General features: G+C 39.1%; 1 protein-coding gene across 7 annotated transcripts in view; it reads left to right on the top strand.

Annotated features, from left to right (window-relative positions):
* The window catches only part of cfap74 (cilia and flagella associated protein 74), a 50,547-nt gene extending 31,699 nt beyond the window's left edge, over positions 1-18,848 (top strand). For 5 of the 7 annotated variants that reach the window (XM_085144556.1, XM_085144558.1, XM_085144552.1 and 2 more), the window contains exons 23-39: positions 3,738-3,822; positions 7,096-7,269; positions 7,777-7,910; positions 8,115-8,382; positions 9,373-9,507; positions 9,704-9,828; positions 12,202-12,336; positions 13,392-13,501; positions 13,604-13,659; positions 14,703-14,822; positions 14,981-15,136; positions 15,714-15,852; positions 16,230-16,384; positions 16,619-16,751; positions 17,765-17,901; positions 18,050-18,184; positions 18,473-18,848. In XM_085144556.1, coding sequence (XP_085000682.1) covers positions 3,738-3,822; positions 7,096-7,269; positions 7,777-7,910; positions 8,115-8,382; positions 9,373-9,507; positions 9,704-9,828; positions 12,202-12,336; positions 13,392-13,501; positions 13,604-13,659; positions 14,703-14,822; positions 14,981-15,136; positions 15,714-15,852; positions 16,230-16,384; positions 16,619-16,751; positions 17,765-17,901; positions 18,050-18,184; positions 18,473-18,577 — 2,302 coding nt within the window. In that variant the 3' untranslated portion in view covers positions 18,578-18,848. Of the gene's footprint in view, positions 1-3,737; positions 3,823-4,273; positions 4,385-7,095; positions 7,270-7,776; positions 7,911-8,114; positions 8,383-9,372; positions 9,508-9,703; positions 9,829-12,201; positions 12,337-13,391; positions 13,502-13,603; positions 13,660-14,702; positions 14,823-14,980; positions 15,137-15,713; positions 15,853-16,229; positions 16,385-16,618; positions 16,752-17,764; positions 17,902-18,049; positions 18,185-18,472 lie in introns of all 7 variants that reach the window. The other 2 variants (XM_085144559.1, XM_085144555.1) reach the window with 2 other exon arrangements.
* Positions 18,849-24,844: the final 5,996 nt, after the last annotated feature.

The following is a 24,844-nucleotide window of genomic DNA, read 5'->3' as shown; positions in this document are numbered from 1 at the left end:
CACCCTGCCTATACATATAATGAGTGGAACACAGAATAACACAGCATAGTGCAGAAAAACACACATCCCCAAATAATAACAATAATAATAATAATAACAACAACAACAGTCAAAACTGCTCACGTACCCCCAAGTCCTCCAGAGCTGGGTCCGTGAGTTTCATTCCAAGTAGCAAAGAAAGCACCTTAAGAAGTCTTAAATCTAATATGTAGGAACCCTACTTATGATCAGATCAATCAAAAAACTTAATGAGGTGTTGTGAGACATATTTGGACACATCTCTTTTTGTAGTGTGAACTGTACTGTGCCATGATGTATTGCCAACAAGGACATATCAGGAAAATATCTTGTTATTTTGTTTTGGCATGTGTCACAAAAAGACCTTGTCCTGACAATCTCAGCAGTTGGAATATATGTTTATTAGTGCTTAGCCCTTACTAAACAAATCTGGAGCTTGACCAGTGACAGATGGACGAAGGGCTGTGCGTGGAGGCCCTTTGAACTTTCACTGGAAGTGACATAGACAGACTGAACACGAGTAGTCAGTTGGACACACGTGGTAGACGCAGGTGGAAACAGAGATATGTCTCACTTCCACTTGTGAGCTAAATGCATGAAATACAATTTTAAACTGAGTGTTTAAGGGTTTTGTATGTATCTTCAAAACACCAGTGAGTTTTATTAAACGATGATCTGGGTTTTTAAAAGATTATCAGGGGTTTATGTCTCTCAAAGACATAAACCTGTAGGTAAGTATGGTCTCAAAAGGTGGATTTTAATTCTCCTTTAAGATACCCCAAGGACCCAAACAGTGTCCTTCATCCACAGCAGAAACTCACATGATTGGATGGAAAACAAGTATGTTTCCAGCATGTCATCAAGCTGTGTCCCTGTATGTGTCATCTCTGTCATGGTTGGATCTCGCCTCCCAATCTGTTGATTTTTGGTAGGTTTGCTTTTGTGTTATGCAGTGGCAGTGTGTCATTTAAGATGGCATTGCCAATTCCTTCAGCCAGGGATTATCATTGGATTTCCAAGTCCTCATTAGAAGCACTGCTTTCACTCACTGTCTAATCCGCGCACACACTCACACACTGTTAAATCTGGATTCACAAATGACTCATAGCTTTCATTCTTTATACAGGTGTTTCCTTCTTGCCTCCCCTCCTCAGGCTTTTGGGAGAGGGTGAGCACATTCTTGCTTCCTGCTCCGAGGGATTGTGCTTAGCCTGCCCACATCATTCAGCATCTCTTCTTGCTTCAGCCCTCGCTGCCTGTCTTCCTCCACCTTTATTTGTCACATCTAGCCCACTCACTCTTTTGCCTCACATTCTTCCATGTGCAGCATAATCCCCTCTGTACTGTACTAAATCTAATGGTTCACATGTTTGTGATCCCGCTCGATGAAGAGGAATGCTGCTCGTTTGAATTCAGATGGACGCTGACGGAATCAGAGTGATTGCCATTTTGTTTCGTGACATTTGTGCCTCCCGATATGCGGTTCGTGTTAGCTCATTTCTGTTCGGCGGAGGGTTGTTTAGTCTTTTTACTTTGTCATTTACTGTCAGCACAAAAGCTACAATCACAATTGCTTTGCATTTGAGAGTTTCCCTGTTTTTTACATATTGTACTTTATTGTAACATACTACATTTGTCTTGAAACCTTACACGCCGCACCATTATAAGATGCATTACCATGCCATGTGAGCTGGCTCTTTTGGTCCTAAATTTTGGCTTCTTCTAAACTCTGTCCCACAGAAAAGGAAAGCACATTCTTAGGTTGTGCCTGTGGAGAATTTCAATCTAACCCATGGAAATTTGTTTCCCTGTTTTTGCTGATGACGGGATCATTTGAACAGGACTACTCGAATTAGTGGTTTTAGGTGTAATCTCTGAAGAGCAGGCAATGTCTCCAACCCTGGCAGTTCCAGCTGATAAAAGGGAGATTACAAGGATAAATTACTGCAGATTAGACTGAATGGTTCTGCCAGCACTTTAACTGCTAACGCACAACTCTCATCAGAAACGTTCACACTGCAGTGGGTTTCAAGATAACAAGCAAACAAAATAACTTCCGTAACTTATTTCTTTCCCATCATTATGTTTTTTTACTTAATGGTCATTTACTGTAATTCTCGTCCGCCCGTTTTTGCACAGTGAAAAATCCTTAAGCCTCTTAATCTGTAATCCCTTTCATAATCACTTTTTTTAATGGTGAAGAGAAGTCTAAATACGAGTGCAGACTGAAGAGGAATGTATATATTTTCTATGTGAATACATTATTTTTACTCAAGCGAAAGGAAACGCTGTGTTGTAAGCTCATAAAATCCCCTGAAAAACAGGCTTCCTTCTTGTTTTTTCCTCCTCACTGTTATAGATTAAAGCTGGTCATTAGAAAAAACACCTGCTGGATTGAACAGGTTATTTCAGTAGTTTCACTTGAAATACTCTGGTTATTTGCATTGCGGCTCGGTAGTTAGAACAACCATTTGAGTTTTACTGCATCTACTAATCTCTGAAGTACCATAAAGGCTATAGAGGAGAATTACTTTTGGACTGTGGATAATCTGGCTGCAGAGAGGAAGAGCACACAAGTAAATCTGTTTAGGACACTGACAAATCTGAAAGCCTATCCATCGACAAAATTCTCCCGAGCATATGGGCCTGGCGACGCCCCACCAGGCTTTTCCACTCTGCCCTGCCAAGCTAATTCAAGAGTGACTCTCCAGCAGCGATTCTATTAGCAGGCAGAACAAGAGTGCTTCCTTAAATACTCCCTCTGCACTCATTGGTCAACCTATGCAGGGGGAAAAAAGGACTTTGTAATTGCAGAGATTTAATTTTGATGGGTGAGGAGGTGACCTTTGTGGGTTTTGAGTCATGAATGGGGTTGTCGTAGAGCAGTTTCTGGGACGTACGAAATACAAACCTTTCCTCGAACTTGAAGCTGACAGATTTGCTGAAGGCGAGGGCGGTTGTAGTGCTTTGAAAAGACACACTAGCATCTGGGGAGCCTTAAAACCAATGACATTTACAGCATTAGCTCTCAAGCCTTCAACCGGCATTAAGAGTGTAAAGAGGAAAAGACAGAGGGAGGCAGTTGAAAGGAGAGAAAAGGAGGGAAAGCGAGGAATAGCAGAGAAGAAAATTGAAGGATGTTAGGAGAAGGAGAGAGGAGGTGGTGGGTGGATCTAAGACACAAACAGCATTTGACATTTGACCACTTTTCTTTTTTTTTACATGCTAATGAATTCTGCATACGTGCATATATGCAGTTTTTTACTGGTGCTAGCACGAGAGCAGCTCTTGACACTGAGGGATATTGAGGGACTGGAGTTTTACATAAGCCTGTGCATGACTACTGGTCCTCTTTGAATCATACTTACGTCTCCCATCACCATGGCTACAACCTACAGTAGTGTGGAGGCGCGCTCTGCATCTCTCTCCTGCTTTCCCCGGCGTGCCGATCCTACAGTCGTGGGTTAAAGTAAAGTAATGGGTCTTCAGGGTCTGAATCTTTCTCTTTCTTTCTTCACCGGCTTGTGGCTTTCGACAGATGGCATTTTTTGTATTTTAACAAAACAAATAAAAACGCATCAAAATCACTGTTGCGATTACCTGTTTGTTTTCAGCCTCTACTTGATGTCTTTGCTCTTTTCTGCTTGTGAACATGAAGATAAAGCTGTTTTTATGACAAATGGCGACTTCCTCACACCTTCCTTTTTGCTTTCTCACAGACGCTCCCTGTCCAAAGATGCAAAGTTTTTTGACAGTGACACAGGAGTCCTGGAGGTTCCAATGACAGTGCAAGTAGCAGGCCAGGTTTGTGTCATGTTACGCACTATACACGTAAACTGCAGATAAGAGCAATGTGATCCTGAAAGCAGTGGGCTTGAACGTGTAGTGCAGTGCTAGTGTCCTACTTTGTCCTAAACAGAAGCGCAGCTAGCGAAGGTTGTAACCTATTTTGCTTGTAACAAGCTAAAATTATCTCCCGCCCCCAAGGCCCAGTTATTCCATGGACACTAATAAGCCAAGCATAAAGGTTATCCCATATAGTTTTGCTGAAACTGTCTGCAGTAGCACAAAAATGGTAAAGTAGGTTTCAGATGTATTTGTTATCCCCTTCTTTTATTATGGAGTACCTTTTGTGCGCAAAATTTGACTACCTTAAAACCTCTTGCCCAGCAGCCAAGGCAGTTGTCATCTTTCTTGATTTCATCACATACATATAGAGCAGTACACATGTTGATGTAGTACTCTGATACTTTAGGTCAGGGGTGTCAAACATAAGGCCCGGCAGCTAGAACTGGCCCAGCAAAGAATCCAATCCAGCCCATTGCAGTGCTTTGGGAAATGTGAAGGAGGGGAGACCTCCCATATGGTAATTGATACAGAAACATTGTAATTAAGTAAAAGTAAATAAGTAAATGACATAAAACTTTTTTCATTATCTAAAAGAGAAATTTCTGTATATATTTACAGTGATTTCAGAGTAAAATAAAAAAGAAAGCTTTTTGTTAATTAACTTAGGCAAAAACATGCCAGTGCTTTTTCTGTCATTTTAAACATTTATTTCTTACAGTTTAAGTCATGCTGACAGATTTCTTATACTGACTACATCATCTACAAAAACTGAGACATACCATTGAAATTACACTTCTTTTTCTTATATTAAATATCTCACTGATTAAACACGTAGTTAAACATCTTTCAACTTACAGAAAAAAAGTTGGTCCAACCCACTTAAGACCAAAGCAAGCTGTATGTGGCCCACAGTGTAAAATGAGTTTAACATTTCTGCTTTAGGTTCTGCTCTGGCAGCGTGTTTGAATAAATTAATGTTGTTTGCTGGGAAATATAGTTGGTTTAGTACATGATTCTACATACTAAGACGGGGATCTCAAACTTAAATGAGCTGTGGGCCACTGCTGGCCCTGTCATCTCACTGAAGGGCCACTTTAGGGTCCAAGTAGTACAAAACAAGGAAACACCCACAAATATTTCCGAACGTATAGTGTTTTGTTTGTTTGTTTTGTGAACACATTTTTTTTCTCACTCTTAACCAACTGAAGCCTTTCATTGAACTACCAAATAAGCACATTGGTACTCTCTTTCTGGCCAGACACGTGGCAGCACTTCTGCTAGAACTTTGCTCGTATTTAACAAAATAAAAACGCTAACACAGCCAATCCCTCAACATGTTTGTACTCTCTGCTCATATTTCCTTCATGTTAAATAAGTTTTTGCTTTTTAAAGAACTTATTTCTAAGAACTTCAACAACAAACAAATCCACCCTAACAAAAAAAGTAACTTCATGGGGCAAATTGAATTCGATTTTTTTACATCAATATATGGGCCTCAAGTAGGGGTGACGTGGGATGCAAGTGGCCCAGTTTGAGACTCCTGTACTAAGATATTAATGAGCCTCAGTGATGCTCACTACAGACAAGATGCCAGCATCTTATCTATTGCTTGTTTTTTGTAACTTAGTGTGATGCATAAGTGAGACTCAGGTGTCTGTGATTTTGATTTTAAAATCACTTATCTGGCTTTCCTGTGTCTGGTATTTGACTGGATCTCTTGGCCTGTTTTGTCACTCTTTTGGGGGATTGTACTAAGACATTAGTTCATAAATGTATCATTATATATTTACATTAATGCAGCTACTGTTTACAAGGATATAAGTGGAAATTCTGGACCATTCCTCTCAAGAGGAAATGAAACTGCAGCTGAATTCCTTCATATCATCAGACAGTGTTTATTAAAAACACAGAGCAGCTGCTTAGACATTCGTGCTGTGCTTTTGCCAGCTTTTTTTTCAGTAAATCTAAATCTGGACAGTCTTCTTGCCAAATTGTCACCTTCCTCTACCTCCCGAGCCAGCGACTATTCACTGACTTTACTGGGACGTGGAGAAGAGAGGGCTGGGGCATGGAAGGGGTGTAGCTCTGACGAGAAGCCAAAGAGCGGGCCAGGATGTTCCTGTGATGCACCAAAGCTGTTGCCCCCAGCCCCTAGTCATGAGCTCCTGGCATTACACCATGAAAACACACACACATTCATACATACACCAACTGGTCACCAGACATCACAGCAGCCTGGAAATCAATGGTGCAGTAAACAAGCTCATCTGCTTTATACTGCTGGGGGGAAAAATCCACAAAACCTGACAAAATTTAACAAAATTGCCTCTTGTCTAGTACAATTCACATGAAGTGAACTTAAATGCTGTCAGAGAATAAGGCTAACGAGGCTAATGAGCTCCAGAACTTAGTTTTCTGCATTGAGGAGCTCCAAACTCATACACATTAATTTGTTCACAAAAACGTGACACCAAATTTTATTTTGAGTGGATCTCAAACACATCACCCTGCCTCCATGAATACTCATTGGAGCATGAAATGTGTATTAATCCACTGCTTAAAATAGTCTCGAACAAATGTTCTGTTTTACTGCTGCCTGAGAAATATTTCCTGTAAAAGCTACAGAGCTCAGCTGTTCATGAAAGAGAAATAAAGACATGACCAGACCTCAAAAATTATAGACTAGGACTTACTAATTGTAAAAATTGTACTTAGGTCGGTGCTTTGTAAAGCCGACTCTGAGCCACAGCCCTGTTTTGGATTGCACACACACACACACACGCACACAAACATAGACGCAGTTCTATCAGTGCTGGGTAATGAAAAATGACCGAATGCACAAAAATTGCTCGATTCTAGCCATGACTGATGTTAAACATCAATTTGATTCTTTCGATAATTCAACTGCATCTGTCTGTTAATTCACAGACTTGAGAAGTCTTTGTAAATTAAAGCAACATCAGTCTGTAATACGCCCATGTTTATTACTCAGAATATGATAATGTATAATTAAGATTTAAAATGTGATACCAGAACAGTTTTCAGGACAGCCCGTGGAGTTGTATTATATAAGCCAAATTTTTCTGGGGCAGGTTAGCGTTATTATGATAAAGTGAAATTAAAAGAAATTTCATGTTGTACTTAAAAAAGAAAGACAGATTTACCTTCACTAATATAAAGATGTTTGTCTGGAGAACAAAGATGTAAAGATGCTTCATGTTTGTGCAGGTGCAGCCTGCCCATTTCACCGTCCACGCCATTGTGACCTCCTCAGACCTGCAGTTTGACCACAGCGAGGTGGACTTTGGCTACTGTTCCATTTACCAGTCAATCAAGAGCAGCATTCGCCTCACCAATCTGTCCCTCTTACCCCAAGACTTTGGCTTCTTGGGTGTGCCTGAGGTACTGCATGAATGATGTGAAAACCTTTTCTTCTATTAAGTGTTAATGTGTTAGTGAGGTAGAGTTGCGTGGATCCAGATACAAGCATTGCTAAATTTGCAGATAATGTTATGTTTATGGAAGAATCATATTTAGTCCACATCCCACTTTCACTGTTTGTTCCATTCCACAGGGTTCCTCCTATTATTAAAATTTGTTAGGTTTGCATAAACAGTAACTTTATATAGCTCTTATAGTGTAAAGAGAGTGAACAGTAAACAGAGAGGCTGTTATCCTACATTGTTTCCTCGTAATCCCCCGTGCTTAAGTAGACAATGTGCATCCTGTGCTTGGATTGGCAGATTCTGCTGCCACCAATAAAAGCAACAACAGACAGAGGGATAATTACTTAATGTAAATGCTTTAAATGGCTACAGCAACCATAACCAGCATCAGAGTCTAAGTTAGATTTCATGAAAACATCCTGAGTTATAACTTTAAAGCTTTTGTTTTTTTCTCTAAATCAAGTTTATTGAGGTTCAGCCCAATGATGGATTTGGTACTCTGCTCCCACAAGAAACCCTGGAGGTTGATCTGATTTTTAGTGCCCAAACTGCCAAAGAGTACGTCTTTCAGCTCAGCTGCAAGTCTGGAATTAACAGGTTAGTTTTAAATCCTACACTGTGTGTAAATGAAGAACATTTACTCTTTATGGCATCATTGTGTCTGCTTAAACATTCAGTCTTTTGCACTTATCTGTTGATAGGACATTTTAATCAGTGCCTTTACTGAATGTTGTGATCCCATTTATTCAATTAAATCCAATACCTACTGATCCGTAGCAAAAACATTCATTTTGTCATCAGAGATTTTCTGCTGTCTTGCCGAGCAGTGGGTGTCCACCCACCACTGGAGCTCTCCCATTTTCTGGTTCAGTTTGGAGCCACAGCAGTAGGTGACCAGTCCACTGCCATGCTGTTCCTGAGCAACTGTCAAACGGGCCGTGACCAAAATAGACAACCAGTCTCTCCAGGGGTCAAGGCGCCTGTAATGCCCCGTTTGTTCTCCTTCGCCCTGCCAGAGGACTCAGACATCGGCATCAGTCCGTCTGCAGGACGCCTTCTTCCTGGAGAGGTGCGGTATAACACGTCTTATTAAGTTTACACTTATGTTAAAGGAACACACCACCGGTTTTATACATAGAAGGTTGCTAGTGTGAAGAAGACTTCAGATTTATAACAGTTAGACAGTCTATTTAAATCTACATAGTAGCTTATTCTAGAGTTAGCTGAAACTAATTATTAACTGAATAATTTCATGTTGTAATATCTGTAAAATAATACAATGTGGGCCATTTGTTTTTTTTGTCCTTACCACTTAAGAGTACACATCTTCCAACTGTTCTTTTTCTTTTTTGGGGGGGTGGTTATATTTGCACACCAAAATCTCTCATCAGCTCCAAAAACAGATTAATCTCCTTCTGAATGCATTTATAAAGCTGAATGGACAAAATAGTGTGACCTTTTGTTTCTATAAAGAAATTAAACATTAGAGAAAGTGGTTAGTTTTTATTTACTACATCTTGGTTAAAAATGATCTTAATAAGCACAGAGCTAAGGAACCAAACCATCTGTGCTCAGAGGGAATTATAAGTGTAATGATGCTCTCTGCTGGACACCTGATGAAAGTGAACAAGCACTATTTATAGATATAAATGGGGGAAAAAAGCTCAATGAAAATCACTTCTATTGGTTCTGACAGTCTAATTTTAAGTCTTATTTTCCAGATGACCACTTACCTCCAGACTCCAGTATTTTTTATTTAAACTTTATTTTCCAAGCAAGATATTAAGAATAATATATTTACAGTGACAACTTCACAAGTGCTAGAAGGCACAGAGATCCAGGGTAATATATCAGTCCGCTTGAATTGTTACAAACCAGTAACCCCAAAACAGGACACTGCTGAAAGCTAATTTCAACCTTAATATGAAGCAGAGGTTTGAAGTTAAAAAGTGATATGGTGTAGGAACACTGTAGCGTGAAAGAAACACACAGAAATATCCTGTGTTATCGTCTAAATCTGAGCAATTTCAGACATATTACCATCTATCCTCTACCCCAGAGATGTCTTGTCCAGGTAACGTTCAAACCCAGACTGTTGGACCAGGAGATCAAAGAAGAGGCGCTCCGTCGTCTTCATCGAGCCAAGTTGCTCTATGAGAGTGAGCTCGAGGGAAACAGACTCGCTGAACAGGAGGTAGAGCTTCACACCCACCTTCCCACTCCAGCCACTGTCTGCTAGTGCCAGTGTTTTTAAATGTGAACACATCTTAAGTGACTAAATGTTTTTTTTTACTTTCTTAATCACACAGAACATTTTTTTTACAAGATGTAGTCCCTTCAGTCACCTACCTTAGTATGAACCCATCACTCATGTTCATGTGCATTGTAAGGCAAAACTGGAGATCCCACTGGAACCTAGTAAGGGGAAAAAGGCGTCGGTGAATCCAAAAAACAGCAAGGTGTCCAATGAAGCAAAGCAAAGTGAATCACCAGATCCTGGCAACATAGTACCAGGGTAGGTTTCTACAGATTATTTACTCAATCTAATCAAACAGATCCAGTTTGCTGGACTGCGAATAAAAAATGTTTCTCTAATTGCACTTCCTTTTAAAAGGCTAAATCTAATGAATACCTTCTGAGATCCAACAACACTAGAATATCAACTACTTCCAAAGCTTTTCTTTTTCTTTTTGTTGTTGTTGGTTTTTTCTTCTTATTCCAGTGACTAATTGATTTCAGCAGCATTCCCATTTCTTTTCATTCACGGTGATCACAAAATATATTAATTTACAAAATTCATGAACCACCCATCATTTCCTTACAAGGAGTCAGAATTTCTTGTAATTTTTTAAAGTGGACTTGAGCAGTAGTTCTCCAGGCTTTATAAAGGTCTTTCAAAGGTTGTCTTCAGACTTTGGTTGGTTATTCACTCATTTTCTATCCAGTCCAAGTGAATGCACTTGTGTTTGTTAAGCCACTTAACACTGACTTATGAATCATTCAAGGATAAAAAAAGCCACTGAACCATTGTTGTGTCTACACAAAGGACTAGTTTTAAATTCTATCTTTAGGCACTTTGTTACTAGCAGCAAAACACGTAATTTTTTCCCGTTTCTGTTGCTGAAGCTGTAAAAAAAAAAAAGCCAAAGATAACACAGTTTGACAGACATAAAAGTCTGTTCTTGCACCAACAAGGTCTGAAAAATCTGCATATCTCTACTTCATTTGTGTTGAATATTTTTAAAAATGAGGGAATTGGACAACTGGAGGAAAAAAACTGTCTAAATCAGACCAAGGAAGCATCTGTAAGTCATGTTCTTAAGAAACAGGGAGAAAAATCCATCAAAGACCTGACACAGGACTTGAGAGATGCATCTGGCCCTTCAGCTGATTCGTCTACTGTTCACCCAAACCTCATCAAAAATGGTCTCAGTGGAAGGTCAGCTGTCAAGATGTAATTCTTAAGGGAGGGAAACAGGGGGAATAGGTTGCACAAGAACTGCACTGAGAATCAGGGGCAACAGATCATATGGAGTGATAAATCCAAATTTTACATTTTTAGTCCAAATATTTATCAGTATAAATGAAGGACAACAAGAGAGCAGTACAACAGTAAGAGTCTACAGCCATCTGTAAAACATGGTGGAGGCTCCGTCATTGTTTGGGGCTGCATTTCAGTCTGTGATGTTTGAGCTCTTGTCAAAAACACGCTGCCAATGGAGTAAAAGGATACACAGATAGAAAAACACACAATATAACATTATCAGTCATGGATTGGTCTCCCCAGAGCCCAGACCTCAACATTATTGAAGCAGTGTGAAATGATCTTGACAGAGAACAGAACAAAAAGCAGCCAACATCCAAAGAGGAGCTTTGAATAATAATAATAATAACAATAATAATGTCATGAATTGCTGTGCGGCAGGCAGGAGTTGGACCCAAAATGCAGGCACTCAGGCACGAGGTTTAAACACAAAGAACTCAGCTTTATTTGCTGGCAGGAGAAAGTCATACAAAGCAAACTAAACTAAACTAAACTAAACTAAACTAAACTAAAAACTCACAAACTAAACTCACAGGGAGATCCACACAGCATGAGGGACGACACGACTCTGACTCAGAGAAACACAGGGTTTAAATACACTGGGAAGTAACGAGGGGAATGAGACACAGAAGGAGAGCACAGCTGGGAGAAATCAGAACTGACGAGACAAGGGAGCAAAGTAGGATACGCTCACATGAGACACAGACCTTCAAAGTAAAACAGGAAGACGCAAACTAGACTAGGGGAGACAGAGCAACTAAGAAACACAGACAATGCCAACAACAAAGAGACACAGAGGGCAGCTACTAAATACTCAGAACTAAACAGAATACAAGAAAACCAAACTAAGACACTACACTAAAGAATAAGCTGGGACAACAAAGAGAACTAAGAACATAATACAAAAACCTCAGAGGCACAAGAAACTCAAAACACTGGGTCACTGACCCAGGACCGTGACAAATAATGCATTTTATTTGAGGGCGCCTTTCAGAGGGGTTGAGGTGCTGTGGATAGATGGAAGGTCATGGACGGCAGATTACTAATTACTAATTTTCCTAAAAGTGATATTACAAGAGATACAGGTTTTGGAAGCGGTTATGTTTGCATCAAAAGAAAATATTGAGTTAGTGTCACTGATGGTGAATCGCCTTCAAGCCTGGAGAACTATTCCTGAAGATACTTAAATAAACTACAAGGTTTCCTAAGAGAGTTCAAGCTGTGTTCAAGAATAAACGAAGGCATACCAACTATTGACTTTAAGGTTTGTTGGAATTGTACAAAAAAAGTGCTAGCAACAAGGAGTCTTTTTATATGTTTAATTGTTACTCTTTTCCTTTTAAGGTCAAGTTGGTACGAGGAGGCCAAGGCCTCTCTACTATACTCCTTCAGGAAACGTTATAGAGAGTACACCATTCCCTGCTTTGTGTCAGATGGAGACCCTCCAGAGGACGACAAACTAGTCCACCCAGCATGGAGGTCAATAATCAGCTTCCATATACACGTGTGCAGCACACTGTAGGCCCCGTCATGTTAGGTTTTTGTCATGTAGAAGTGGGCAGATCCATCCAAATATAGATATCAGATTGATACTAGAGCAACAGGATTGATTCTTTGTTTTTATCCTGTAAGTTCAGTATGTAGCCCACTGAAATGTGTTATGTGTTGTTTTTTTTTTCTAATTAAATGGCATACCACCTCTTCAAAAACCTAGTTTCAAAATGCATGAAAATGTTTAAAGTTGTGTTTATTTGTATTAGCCATTTATTGTGGAAAGAAAAAAATATTTAGTGGTCATTAAAAAATTTGCAGATTGATGATGATTGGTCTCATAAATCATCACACACTGGTCTCCACTATATAATTTGCCTTTATAGGTTAAAAGTATCAGTATCTGTGTTGGTATCAGCAATCCTGACCCCGGTATTTTACTTGGGTTTGATTCTTCTCCCCCCACCTGTAATGACAACCATAACAACAGTTAGGCTCCCAGTTTACCTCTGTTTCTTCCTATTTCTGTGACGGTGACATTACCTTGAGATAACTGTGTTTTCATGTGGAGTTTTTGATAAGTTGAATAACCAAAATTATTTGACATCTGACTTCAAGCACAAGCCCTGACAAAATGTGGTTGTTGACCTGTGGAGCATTTACCACTTTTCTTTTTATACAAATAAGTGTGCGTAACTTAATGCCTCTAGAGTTTTAATAGTCTATTAAGGGAGCATGTATGTCCAAGAAATAGAAGATTTCTTCAGCTGGTATAAATCTCAGAAATAGTTCAAAAAAGGTGCATTTCAAAAAAGTTAATACTCCAATCAAAAAAACTTTGCTAATGGCCCCAGCTCAGTTTTCTAGGTTGGTTTTGTGTTAGAATAATTATATTACAAGAAGGTATTCAGCTTCTATGGTGAAGATCATATTACACTTCTACATCTCTTAAGTCGTTTAAGCTTCACTTTAATTTAAAAAAACAAAACAAAAACAACAACATATATGGATCTGCATTCATCAGATGTCCTTTACCTCCTCAGTCCCTTCAATACGCTCTACTTGAAGCTTCAGTGTGCTGCTGTACAACCCCCTCTAGTGGTGATATCCAACAATGGCTGCAATATCATAAACTTCCATCAGGTGACAGTGGGTGAGTCATTTATAAAAAATGTATAGTTACATTAAAAACGCTTAAATAATGCTGGATTTTTATTCTTATCTACCTTGTTGTATTTGTGTCTTCCATTTGTAGGAGAAAGAGTGATTAAAAGGTTTACAGTTCAGAACATTTCACAGGAATCTTTGGATGTATCCTTTGTTTTTGTTTTTTACAAAACTATTGATTACCTTGCTGACAGCTTTAAACATTTGTGATACTCGCGATATTCATAATACATATGTCATATGTATGTGGTTTTTTCCCTTTTCTGAATTTATCTGTGTGAAGGATTTTTCAGTAATGTGTATTATGTGCACACTGTGTTGCTTTATACACAGCAGAATTCAGATATTTGGTGTTTAAGTTCCATTTTGACTTTGAGAACTAAATAATTGTGCATGAAAGAGTCAGGTCACCCAAATTAGACAAACAAAGAAAATGTGCTTTATTTGTCTATCTCCAGAAGAATTTATCATCACAGACAGGTGGTGATTTGAGGATATCAAAATCTGGAGAAAGGTGCATTTCATGGCCCATCTCTCAATCTCTCAGACACCATGGTATCGCACTGATTACAAGGTTTATAGACTGTGGTTTGGAGAAAACTATTTATAGTGCGCACTGTGACATTTGCCAGCAGCATCATAAATGAAATTCTGTTCACCATCATTGCATTAGGATGGAAGCAGGCTGTTGGTGTGTCTCTGGCGTTGAAGATGCTAACTATTAATCTCAACATCCACATTTCTAGTCTGGCTTTGGGGCTTTTGTTTCACTTCATTTCCTTAGTTTCACCATAATTTCTGTTTGTCTCTACTTTCTGCTAGAGACAAACAGATCCTATTTAGCTCATGCTAAATTAAAAAAGAAATTGCAAAAATCTGGAAAAGTCCTATCAGGGATGACATGTGAACAACAACAAGTTGAAGAAAAAGATGTTATGTGTTCAAATGGATCACCACCGATAGCACAGATTATGCGAATACTTCACCACCAACACTCTACAGTGAAACCTGAGATTATTCCATCATTTCAGATGTACCTGGACATTTAATCCAGTTCACCTCATGAATGGCATCTCTTTACATGTTTTACTTTCATGTCCACAAATCAAAGATTACAAAAAACAAAATCAATGCACTGCTTCTACTACTATAATATTCACCGTAGCTTTTCTTTAACCCTTTATAAGCTGAGCTCGTCGGTGTTGGACGTGTACAGTCCCTTTTCCCTGCTCAATGCTCTTAGATCCATAAGACCTGGAGAAAAACACACTCTGATTCTCGCCTTCAGTCCAACTTTGGGAAAAAAGGTGGGTTAACTATGTAAATATTATAATTTAGCTTTGTTTTTTGTTACGAGTGACAAGCCGACCATCTGTGTTAATACACTGAGTCTTCTTTGTACCTGTTTATGTAAAATTAATCAAGTATAATGATGAACACACTCATCTAACCTGTACTGTTCCAGTGCTGTGACATGCTGGAGGTGCGGTGCCAGAAAATGACCCTGGAAATGACTCTTCTCGGGGAGGGAGTAGTCCCTGCTGTCACCTCCTCCCACAATGGAGATGTTCTTGACTTTGGCTATGTGCTGGAGAAGGAGACTGCCTCACAAGTCGTGAAGGTGTGTGAAAGTTAATACGAAAAAAATAAATAAACTGTCGCTAGTTACTTTTGAATACTAATTTCTTAGTGGACTGAAAAAAACTCACTTGGTTAACTTTGATGTAATTTTATTTAAGTACATTAACGTAAACATATTTTATGATTCATGTAAACACTAAGTGGAACGAGTAAAAATGGTAAAAGGGGCCATTTTCATGTGTTAGTCATAGTCAGGAGACTCACAGGTTTTATGGTTATAGTCATGGATGCGTTAGTATAACTCTGAGCCATATGAAAACACTCACAGCTAAAGATGATGCTAAAAACGTGTTGGGTGTTTTCTATTTCTCTTTCAAATGGGTCGTTCCATATAGATCTCTCCTTAACCCTCCTCTACCTCCTTTTTCTCCTGGTCTCCCATCCCTTCTTTGCACTTCCTCTCAGATTGTTCCCGTATTTGTTGGACTATTTTATTTTCATCATCACGTCACCATTAAGAAAAACAAAGGCAGCACCATGCAAGATATTTTTAGACTACAGAGTAATGAGGGGAAAACAGCCTCGGTCACTGGCATTAAATCTCATTCTCCCTGCAGTTGCAGAACAGCTCAGCGGTGCCAGTGAGCTTCAGGGTGATGCTCGCTAGTCTCTCTCCCTTCAGACCTCAGGGTGGAGCTGACCGGGTGGCCTTTCTGCTAGACAGATATGCAAACTCCCATGTCCACCCTGCTGTGGGTAAGATTTGTTTGGAGCTCCAGAAGTGAAAACAGATTGCAGCTTGTATTTTTAACACTTTGTCCGTATTTCACTGCTCACGTAGATGTGAATTTATTTGACTACACTTGACCTGAACTTTAATACAGTATTACCTACTAGAAGTATTGTATAAGAGAGCACAAGTTTGCACCAAATAGCCCAATAGTTTAAATTTCCACAGTTTCATAAATTAAACCTAGCAGTTTTTGCATAATCCCACTGACAGACAAACACATATAAAACTGTAATAATGCTGTAAATGTCAGAATATTTGCTTAAAGAAACAGGAGGGTAATGTGCTCCAACAGTTCAATTCTTTCATACTGACCAAGCAACGTGTTTTCTGACTTGTGCAGGGACTCAGAACTACAGTGGGTTGAGTGTGTTCAGTGTGGTGCCAGTAGAGGGCAGCATTTCTCCAGGGCAGAGCCAAGAATTCACGGTCACCTTTCAGCCTGACCACCCGTCTGTCAACTACTCTGACAAACTCACCATAGAGCTCATGAATAAGGTCAGAGGGGCGCACACGTGTACAGATTTACACGCGCTTTCAGCTGTGAATGCATGCGTGCTCTCACCCTGTCCTTGTCCTCAATCACTGCTTATAAAAACTGATCGCTTGGCCAAGGCTAAAACACTGTTCCTAATGCATTCATGTTATTTAGATGTCCTTACTGCAGACTGGACGTCCTCTCTGGTCTTGATGATATAACAACCATAACCCTGTACCATTTCTGTCTCTCAGAGTAAAGTGTGTGTGATGGAGCTGAAGGGTGCAGCCTCTTCACATAGCATGTATCTGTGTGGCGGAGACCCGCTGACAGCGCCTGTTGAATCCCTGCTCCCCCCAGTCATAACCAGTGAACCTCAGCTCACAGGTGGCACGATTCAATTTCACTGTTTTCTCTCCAATATGCTCTTAAATACTGGGAAAATCTTACACTGACACTGTAAAGATGACTAATATCTTGCATACACTTTTCGTGATTTATGCGAGCAAGGCCAGCGTATGTGATGAAGTAATTCATGCTAATCATAGCTTGCTGACAGCCCGTGCGCTTGTCACCAGCAGTCAGATCATATTTTACCACCGAATCCACGTGTGAAATAGTTGCACCTCCTCAGTGAGGTAGTAGTAAACTGTACTGAATCCAAGAGGTGTTGGTGCATTCAAATGCTGCTCCGAACGCCTCTCACTGACACTGAGCAAAAATTGACTTGATGAAATGTGCATATTCTAAATGTCTTGAATAAGGAAGTAGTACTTTTTAAAGAGTGCAAGAGGTTTTATATTTTAAATTTTGTCATCTTTCTGTGCAGCAGAAATACAGTATGTGCCAAAAGTGTGTGAACTTGCACTGTGGTTTCTTCGCTTTTTGCATATTTGTCACACTTAAATGTCACAGATTGATTTCAGCATCAGTCAAAGATAACCTGAGTAAATACAAAATGCAGTTTTTAAACAATGATTTAGGGAAACATTTTATCCAATCATACCTGGCCTTGTGTAAAAAAAGGTAATTGCCCCCTAAACCTAATAATTGGTTGTGCCACCTTTAGCAGCAAGAACTCCAATCAAGTGTTTGTGACAACTGATAGTGTATCTTTTACATCGCTGTGGAGGAACCTTTATTGGAGGGTTTTTCAGCATGAGCGGCTTGTTTAAGTTCATAACAAAGGATCTCAACCTCAACCTGATTTAAGTCCAGATATGCGTAGGCCACTCCAAAAGTTTAATTTTGTTTAGTTTTTTTTAACCACACAGAGGTGATTCAAGACAGAAAAGTTTATGAGTTAATTCTCCCTGATGGTTGTGTGATCATTAAAGAGATGTAAGAAAATCCATGACTTGTAGTTAAAGAACTAAAGCCTCCAAAATGCCTCTCTTTAGCAGAGTCAGAGGTGACGGAGAGCCCCACCATTCCTGTGTTGGTGACCCTGAAGGCCAGGTGTAGCTCAGGTGCCATCACACCTGCAGTCAGGGAGCTGCAAGTGGGCTGTATCCGCTCCGCACAAACCAGTAAGAAGGTAACGTGCTGATGTTCAAGCATCCTGAAGCTTTCAGAAACAAAACCGACTGCTGCCACAGGTTTCATTGTTTAACACGGGGATTGAATTTACATTAGCACAGCATTCACTATCATGGTTTAAAGAGACATTTCTCTGTTTTTACCAGGGTGGTGAGTTTTACTGGGATAATGTGGCAACCCTGCAGCAGCGGGGCTTTAATGTGGAGCCGAGCAAAGGCAACGTGGACACAGGCCAGCGACGCGCCATCAGGATCACATGGACACCCCACACTGGATACAAAGTAAGTTGTCTTTGGTAATCTCTGTTGCTGTTGATCACAAAAAAGTCATAAAAGTTCACTTCCAAGGAACTCAATATGTAGTTGAATAGTACAGCAAAGTTAAAGCATGGTTGTGAAAAATGGGTTCCAAAATGTGGAGGGAATATTGTTGATTTCAGCACGAGAAAAAAGTGTTATTTAAGACTTTCAGCAGAATTAGGTTTAAAATGTCTTCCTGTGTGAAACACAATGTGTATATACTTGTATGTATATACTGTCTGACAACATGTTTACGCCTGTGTGTTTCAGCCTTATGAGGTGGTGCAGATGTGCGTGCCTCTCACTTTAAAGGGCGATGGGATGAATGTGTACAGAGTCACCCTGATGGCTTTGGTCTCCACGACCGCCGATTGACCTCTAAAGGACTTGGATGATGGCCAGCAGGAATTTTGCTCACACATACTCTGACAAACCACAAATACACATATTCTGTGTGTGTGCAGAGCCAGCATTAACAAATAATGAGATCATTTGTTTGAACATTGTGGTTTTGTTTGAACATTAACTTGAGCGATTTCATTTTGCGTTGAAATGGATATAGAGGACTGAACCAGTATTGACTAGATTATTGCAATTTCCACTTTCAAATGTTGTCATATTAGAAAATAAAAACACAGTTCTCGGTTTTTTGTTGAGTTTTTGTGTTAAGAATCTCATATAACTTCCAAAAATAGAAAGTCTAATAAAATATAGACATAAAAAAGAAAGTACACCGCCCTCTTCCAAGGTTTTACATATTAGAGCATATTAATAATAATCTGTTTCTTAGTAGGTCTTAAAATGGGGTAAATACAAACAGCAGATGACACATTGAACTTCACACATATTCATTATTTATTAGCACAGCTTAGTTTTGCAAAACTACATCTGAACAACCACAAGACTTGTGACCCTTGGCACCTTTCAGTCGTAAACTCCTGTCTATACCAGGTCATACAGAAAATTATAACTTCATGTTGTTGTGTTGTTGTTGATCTGAAGTTGTACTTAATTCATTTTAGACCCTGAAAAGGAACAGATTATTTTTTTATTCTGTCCCGATACATAAAACCTTAGAATGAATTAAAGTGTGTAGGTAATGCTTCAATAAGCATGGATGTGTACTTATCATTAATTTTTTTAAAGGAATTTTATTAGATTTTCATTTTCAAACGATGGTGTTGCGTAAACAATATATAATATAATATTTAAGGTTGTATTTTTTACTCACATTTCATGACTAATTTTGACAGACAAGCTAACAATCAAAAAAGGAACAAAACGGAAGAAGTTGTTTTGAAAACTTTAACTGTTTCTTCTGATTATGTACAGATGTACAGTATATATTTGAGAGAATGATATCTGTATGAGGGAAGGTTTTTTTGTCCACTTGCTTTTGCTTTTTTCTGTTATTTGTATATTTTCTTGTGTAGAGTACCACAGCAACAACATTACATGTTACAGCCCCGTGTATCTTTGTCCTGGACAGCTACAACTGAAATTCTCCTTAATATAACATGGAAGCAAACCTATCAAAAACAAAGTGCAATAGAGCATAAAATGTTGCAGAGATATACTGTATCTAAACTATTGCTTTACACCTGAGTGTACACCTGTTTTCACCACTAGGGGGTGTATGTAACACCAAGTAAGCAGCTGTGTTAAAACAACACGGTAAAGGGTGTGTCAGCAGATGTAAGCCAGCAGATGTTCAGTAACACTGCTGGTATTACACCCATGAAGTGAAAGGAGGCCAAGTTCACACCGAGGTCACACAAGGAGCATATTAGGGAAAGTGGATCTAAATGGGCACACATTAATACATACGAATGATGAAATAGGATGAAAATGATACTAAGAACTGGGCATGTGAACTGTACTTGAAGAGTTAACTGATTAACAGTGGTTGTAACAATAAAAGTGAATGTAGCATTGCTATTATTTGCCAAGTGTATATAGAGGCATCAATCCAACACGATATGATGAAAAGTGTTCTCTCAATCATCAATCACTGAATTCAGGTGCTCTATGGTCACAGGTGTATAAAATCAAGCACCCAGGCATGCAGACTGCTTCTACAAACGTCTGTGAAAGAATCAGTCACTCTCAGGAGCTCAGTGAACTCCAGCACACTGATAGGATGCTGCCTGTGCTGCATCTTATCCAGTCATGAAATTTCCTCGATACTAAATATTCCACAATCAACTTTTAGTGGTATCATAACAACGTGGAAGTGATTGAGAACACCACCTCAGCCATGAAATGGTAGTGGGGTCAGTGGATACCGAGGCTCATAGTGTGCAAAGATCGTCAGCTTTCTGCAGTCAGTCACTACATACCTCCAAACTTAACGTGGCCTTCAGAGTAGCTCAAAAGCAGCGCACACAGAATGTGATTTCATGACTGATCAGCTCCTGCCTTACATCACCACACCAAGACATTTGTTGTTACTGTTACTGCACAACTTTGCGGTAACAGTTTGGGGATGGCCCTTCCTGTTCCAACATGGCTGCGCACCAGTGCACAAAAGCAAGGTCCATGAAGACATGGATGAGCGAGTTTGGTGTGGAAGTACTTGACTGGCCTTCACCCAACCCCACAGATCACCTTTAGGATCAATTAAACCTTGTGGAAAGCCTTCCCAAAAGAATTGAAGCTGTAATAGCTGCAAAGGGTGCAGATATTTATATATGCAACAGAATATCAAATATGAATATATATTAGATGGTGGGCTTTGTCAATTTTGAGGCACAAAATGAAAACATGTCATGATAAAAAAGAATGTAGACCGAAGAAAACCTGAATCTTCGACCAACTTTAAACTTAATGACAGGCGGTTCTATTTTCTGGAAGAGGAGGAGCAAGTAAACTCATTTTGCATCTCCTTTATCAGGATGGCTGGTCAGTCAAAGACGATCAGATTACAGGTTTGATTTACTGCAGAGCACCAACTCCCACCAGCTCTTCTAATACAATAACATCTTCATGCAGTTAAATTGTCAATGTTTAAGTCGGCTCTTTGACAATGTGTTTTAAACATTTATCCACCAACAGTTTGTCAAGTACTTGCAGCCAAATATTTTAACCGTTCATTCATTATTTTGGGGAAATTGTCCAAGTAATTATCCATCTTAATAGTAATATGTGTCTTTGTGCAGGTGAATGCCGTGCCTGAGCACACAAGTAATAATATCAGTGTTGATATTAGTGCACTAGCTGTGATTTGCTCACCGATTCTTTAATTATTAAATGCTGTGTATATTTCAGACTTAATCCATAGCAGGTGCCTGGTTTGTCCTGCGGCTAGGCTAGTAGATCGCACAAACCCTGCAAACATTTTCTCCACTTTAGACTTCACAGACTTCATTTGTGAAATATACACAAACACTTACTGTATGCATTTATGGGATTTCAAAATCAGTGCTAGTTGAGACACAGGTAAACGGGCTCAGTGCAGTATGAATAATCAGCACTCACATCGGTCAGTTGCTCTGTTACAGTCAAGTCAAGCTCTCTCTTTACAAACTACACAAGATGTTGTACAGTGTGAAGTGCAGGCCCTTTGTATGTGAACAGCAGATGTCAGTAATGCCTCACAGTGGACCAATAGGATTTGCCCTCTCTGAGAGATACATGCTGTAAGCATTTATCAGAGATTGTAAGAGATTATGCTAAATCAGATTACTGTACCCCAACCTGCCTATAAAAAGCAAGGTCATTATGAGCTTAGCCTCATGTAATGTCACCCGTTTTATGAAATGCATGAGATCATATTAGGCAATATTTGTGTTGTTATTTTGCCTCTTTTTCTAATCTGATTTCTCCTATGATCTCTTGTTGATACTGTGGGATAGTGCTACTTACAGTCCCTGCTCTGTTAACGGTTGGAGTTCATGTGTCCCTCTTTGTCTGTTAATGAATGTGACTTTTTGTTTTTAATCAAATCAGAAGCAGGACAGATCACTCTGTCCTTAATTACAAATTAGACTACATTAAAACACCACAGAAGTTATTTGTAACCACTTTAACAAGTGTTTCTAATGGGCTTTAAAGGCAAATTCATGCCTTCATAATACACTAAAATGTCTATTATTTGTCAATCCTTACACTTATCAGCACTGTTTATCATGTCCAATTTATCCCAATTAAATTAGAATTAGTTTTTAAACAGAAAGCACATCCAGCTTTGGACTGTTCACCTCATCAAAAGGCTGAATGCAGACAATAAGCTTTCTCCCCTGGGTACTCTGAAGCACTACTAAAGAAGCTTCACAACACATATATGCAGAGACAGGCAGGGGTGTATCCAGGGGCAACTAAATCTCAGCAGCATTAACTTGGGTAGATGAGTCCCAGTGGAAACCCACACGCTAAACACTACCTGACAGACAGTCCTAACTGCCAATGCGTTTTATTACATAAAAAGAAATCTAAACGAAGATATCAAATGCATAACCATAAGATAACAATTTATACCAATATCGCCCTTTTGTACACCTATGCACTTAAAGGAAAGCTTTTGGTGGGTTTTAAATCACATCTCTATACAATACTGCATGGCTACTTTGGTGAAATTGTGAAATTAATGTGTGCTCAGAGAGCAGAAAGTGTACACACAGAACAGCAGGCCTGTCCCGCCACCACAGGTTTTAGGGTTTACAAAAGTGAGATGGAATCAAATACACGCACTTGTGGAAATTCACATTTTTAAAGAGCATATTTACAGATCGTTTTAATAGACATAACTACTCTTATAACATTTCTAACTCCATCAGCTCATTCATACAAAAGAGTCTGTTTTTATGTAAAAGTACACATCAGTGTTTCAGAATGAATGTGACACATGCACACATTTGTCCAGCTCACATTTTAATTAAACTGAATTTAAACTGAACTTAATGTGCATTTGAAAAGACAACACTAAACAGATCTGGCACAAACAGAGAGAGTAGCTCTCTCTAGGGAACATTTCTCTTACAAGCCAAGTAGCAGTAGCTGTTGTCTTCCCCTATCCGACCGAGCCCATGCACACTTTGTTGTCTCAGAGGACGACAAAGTGTTCCACGTCTCCAAGTAACGCCTTAACCCGCTGAGCATTAACCCCCTCTTCTGAGCACTCTACCTAGACTACTGGTGATAACGATCAAGTCATCTCTGCGCTGCACTGACGGCCCACCCATAAGCACTGAGTAGAGAAAGCAAACCCCTAATGATTTCAGTTTATATAATTGTGGTGAAGTTAATACCCAGAGAATATAATTTGTCAACAAGATTTTTTCCAGGACCAGTTTATACTAACCATAAGACATTACTGATAGATTAGCAGAAGAGAACATATTACTTGATACTTAGTTTTTGTTAAACACACACAAAAAAATACAGGGTCAAATGTACATGTTAAACATATATAAACATCAGATGTTGGTGTAGCAAAATCGTGATATGTACTTAGTCATGCACGCTAGCAGGAAAGTAAACATAACATTTGCCTGTTTTGGATTGCAAATGAAAGCGTGTTGTTCCTTTGAAACACTAGCTGCTTTACTGGCATGAAGGTCAGATTTCAATGGAATTTGATAACATTTTCATATTGCAAATACATGACACTTTTGGATATGCATCCGGTCTAATAAAATGCCAGTGGCACATTTATTTGAACTTTTTACATTGCTCATTGTGTATAACAACATAGCAGTGAATACAATAGTCACTAATGTTATTGCTAAAATGTATCCGTTAATTTGTGGTCAGTTTTCAGTATAAAGCAACTAATAATCTGTACAAGTTTGTATTCCAAAGTGACAGATCCTCTGGTACAAGCATGGCCTGGCGTGTAGTTGGTTGTTAGCCCTGCCAGATAAACACTGCTGTATTGCTGTTAATGCCTAATCGCCTTAAGTTAGCATTTACGTTATTACCAGTAAGACCAGTAAGTATAAATGCAACCCATTATTATTATTATTAGTAGTAGTAGTATTATTATAAGTGTAACTGGTCTTTTAGCCATTATATATCCATCATGCTATATTTTGTTTTCTACTTCAACAACACATCAGTTATTATGAAAGGTATATATAATTACATAATTTTCAACCATCATTTGTTCGCCAATAAATGTAACATTATTTGTATTGTTTTTAGCTTTTAGAAAATAAGCCCTTTAGACATCATCTGAAGCCTGGTTAATCTTTCAGTCATTTCTTTTAGTTAACTTTCTCTTTCGCTTCCAACTGTATTGTTTTAAATTCACTCGAAATGTATGTTGTTGTTGTTGTTTTTATGACGTTCAAATGTTACTTTTTTCCAAAGTACTTTCGTTTCTCTTTATGTACACTCTTTAGTTGCCCCACAACTTTCCATGTACCTTTCAGCAGCTGCATTCTCTTGGGGTGAAAATCACTATTCAGCCTTGCCTTGGTTTCGAAAACTCTCATTCACTTTTCCAATTTTATCTTAAGTTTTCACATTAATCGAGTTTTAGAATTAAAAGCAGTGTTTTAGCAGATAAATTTCCCTCTAGGTACGTTGGAGATACCAAAGATGGCAGCATTTCCTGATCTGAAGTGGTCGCCGACCCCTCCGCCGTGCGTTGTGACGCTACCGTAACGTGGGGTTTCCCAGACCTGAATGCAGGGTTACCGC

Source organism: Neolamprologus multifasciatus, chromosome 20, assembly GCF_963576455.1.
Source record: "Neolamprologus multifasciatus chromosome 20, fNeoMul1.2, whole genome shotgun sequence".
Taxonomy (NCBI): Eukaryota; Metazoa; Chordata; class Actinopteri; order Cichliformes; family Cichlidae; genus Neolamprologus; species Neolamprologus multifasciatus.
The sequence above is the reverse complement of the archived record's forward strand: the minus strand, read 5'-3'. Positions and strand labels throughout refer to the sequence as shown.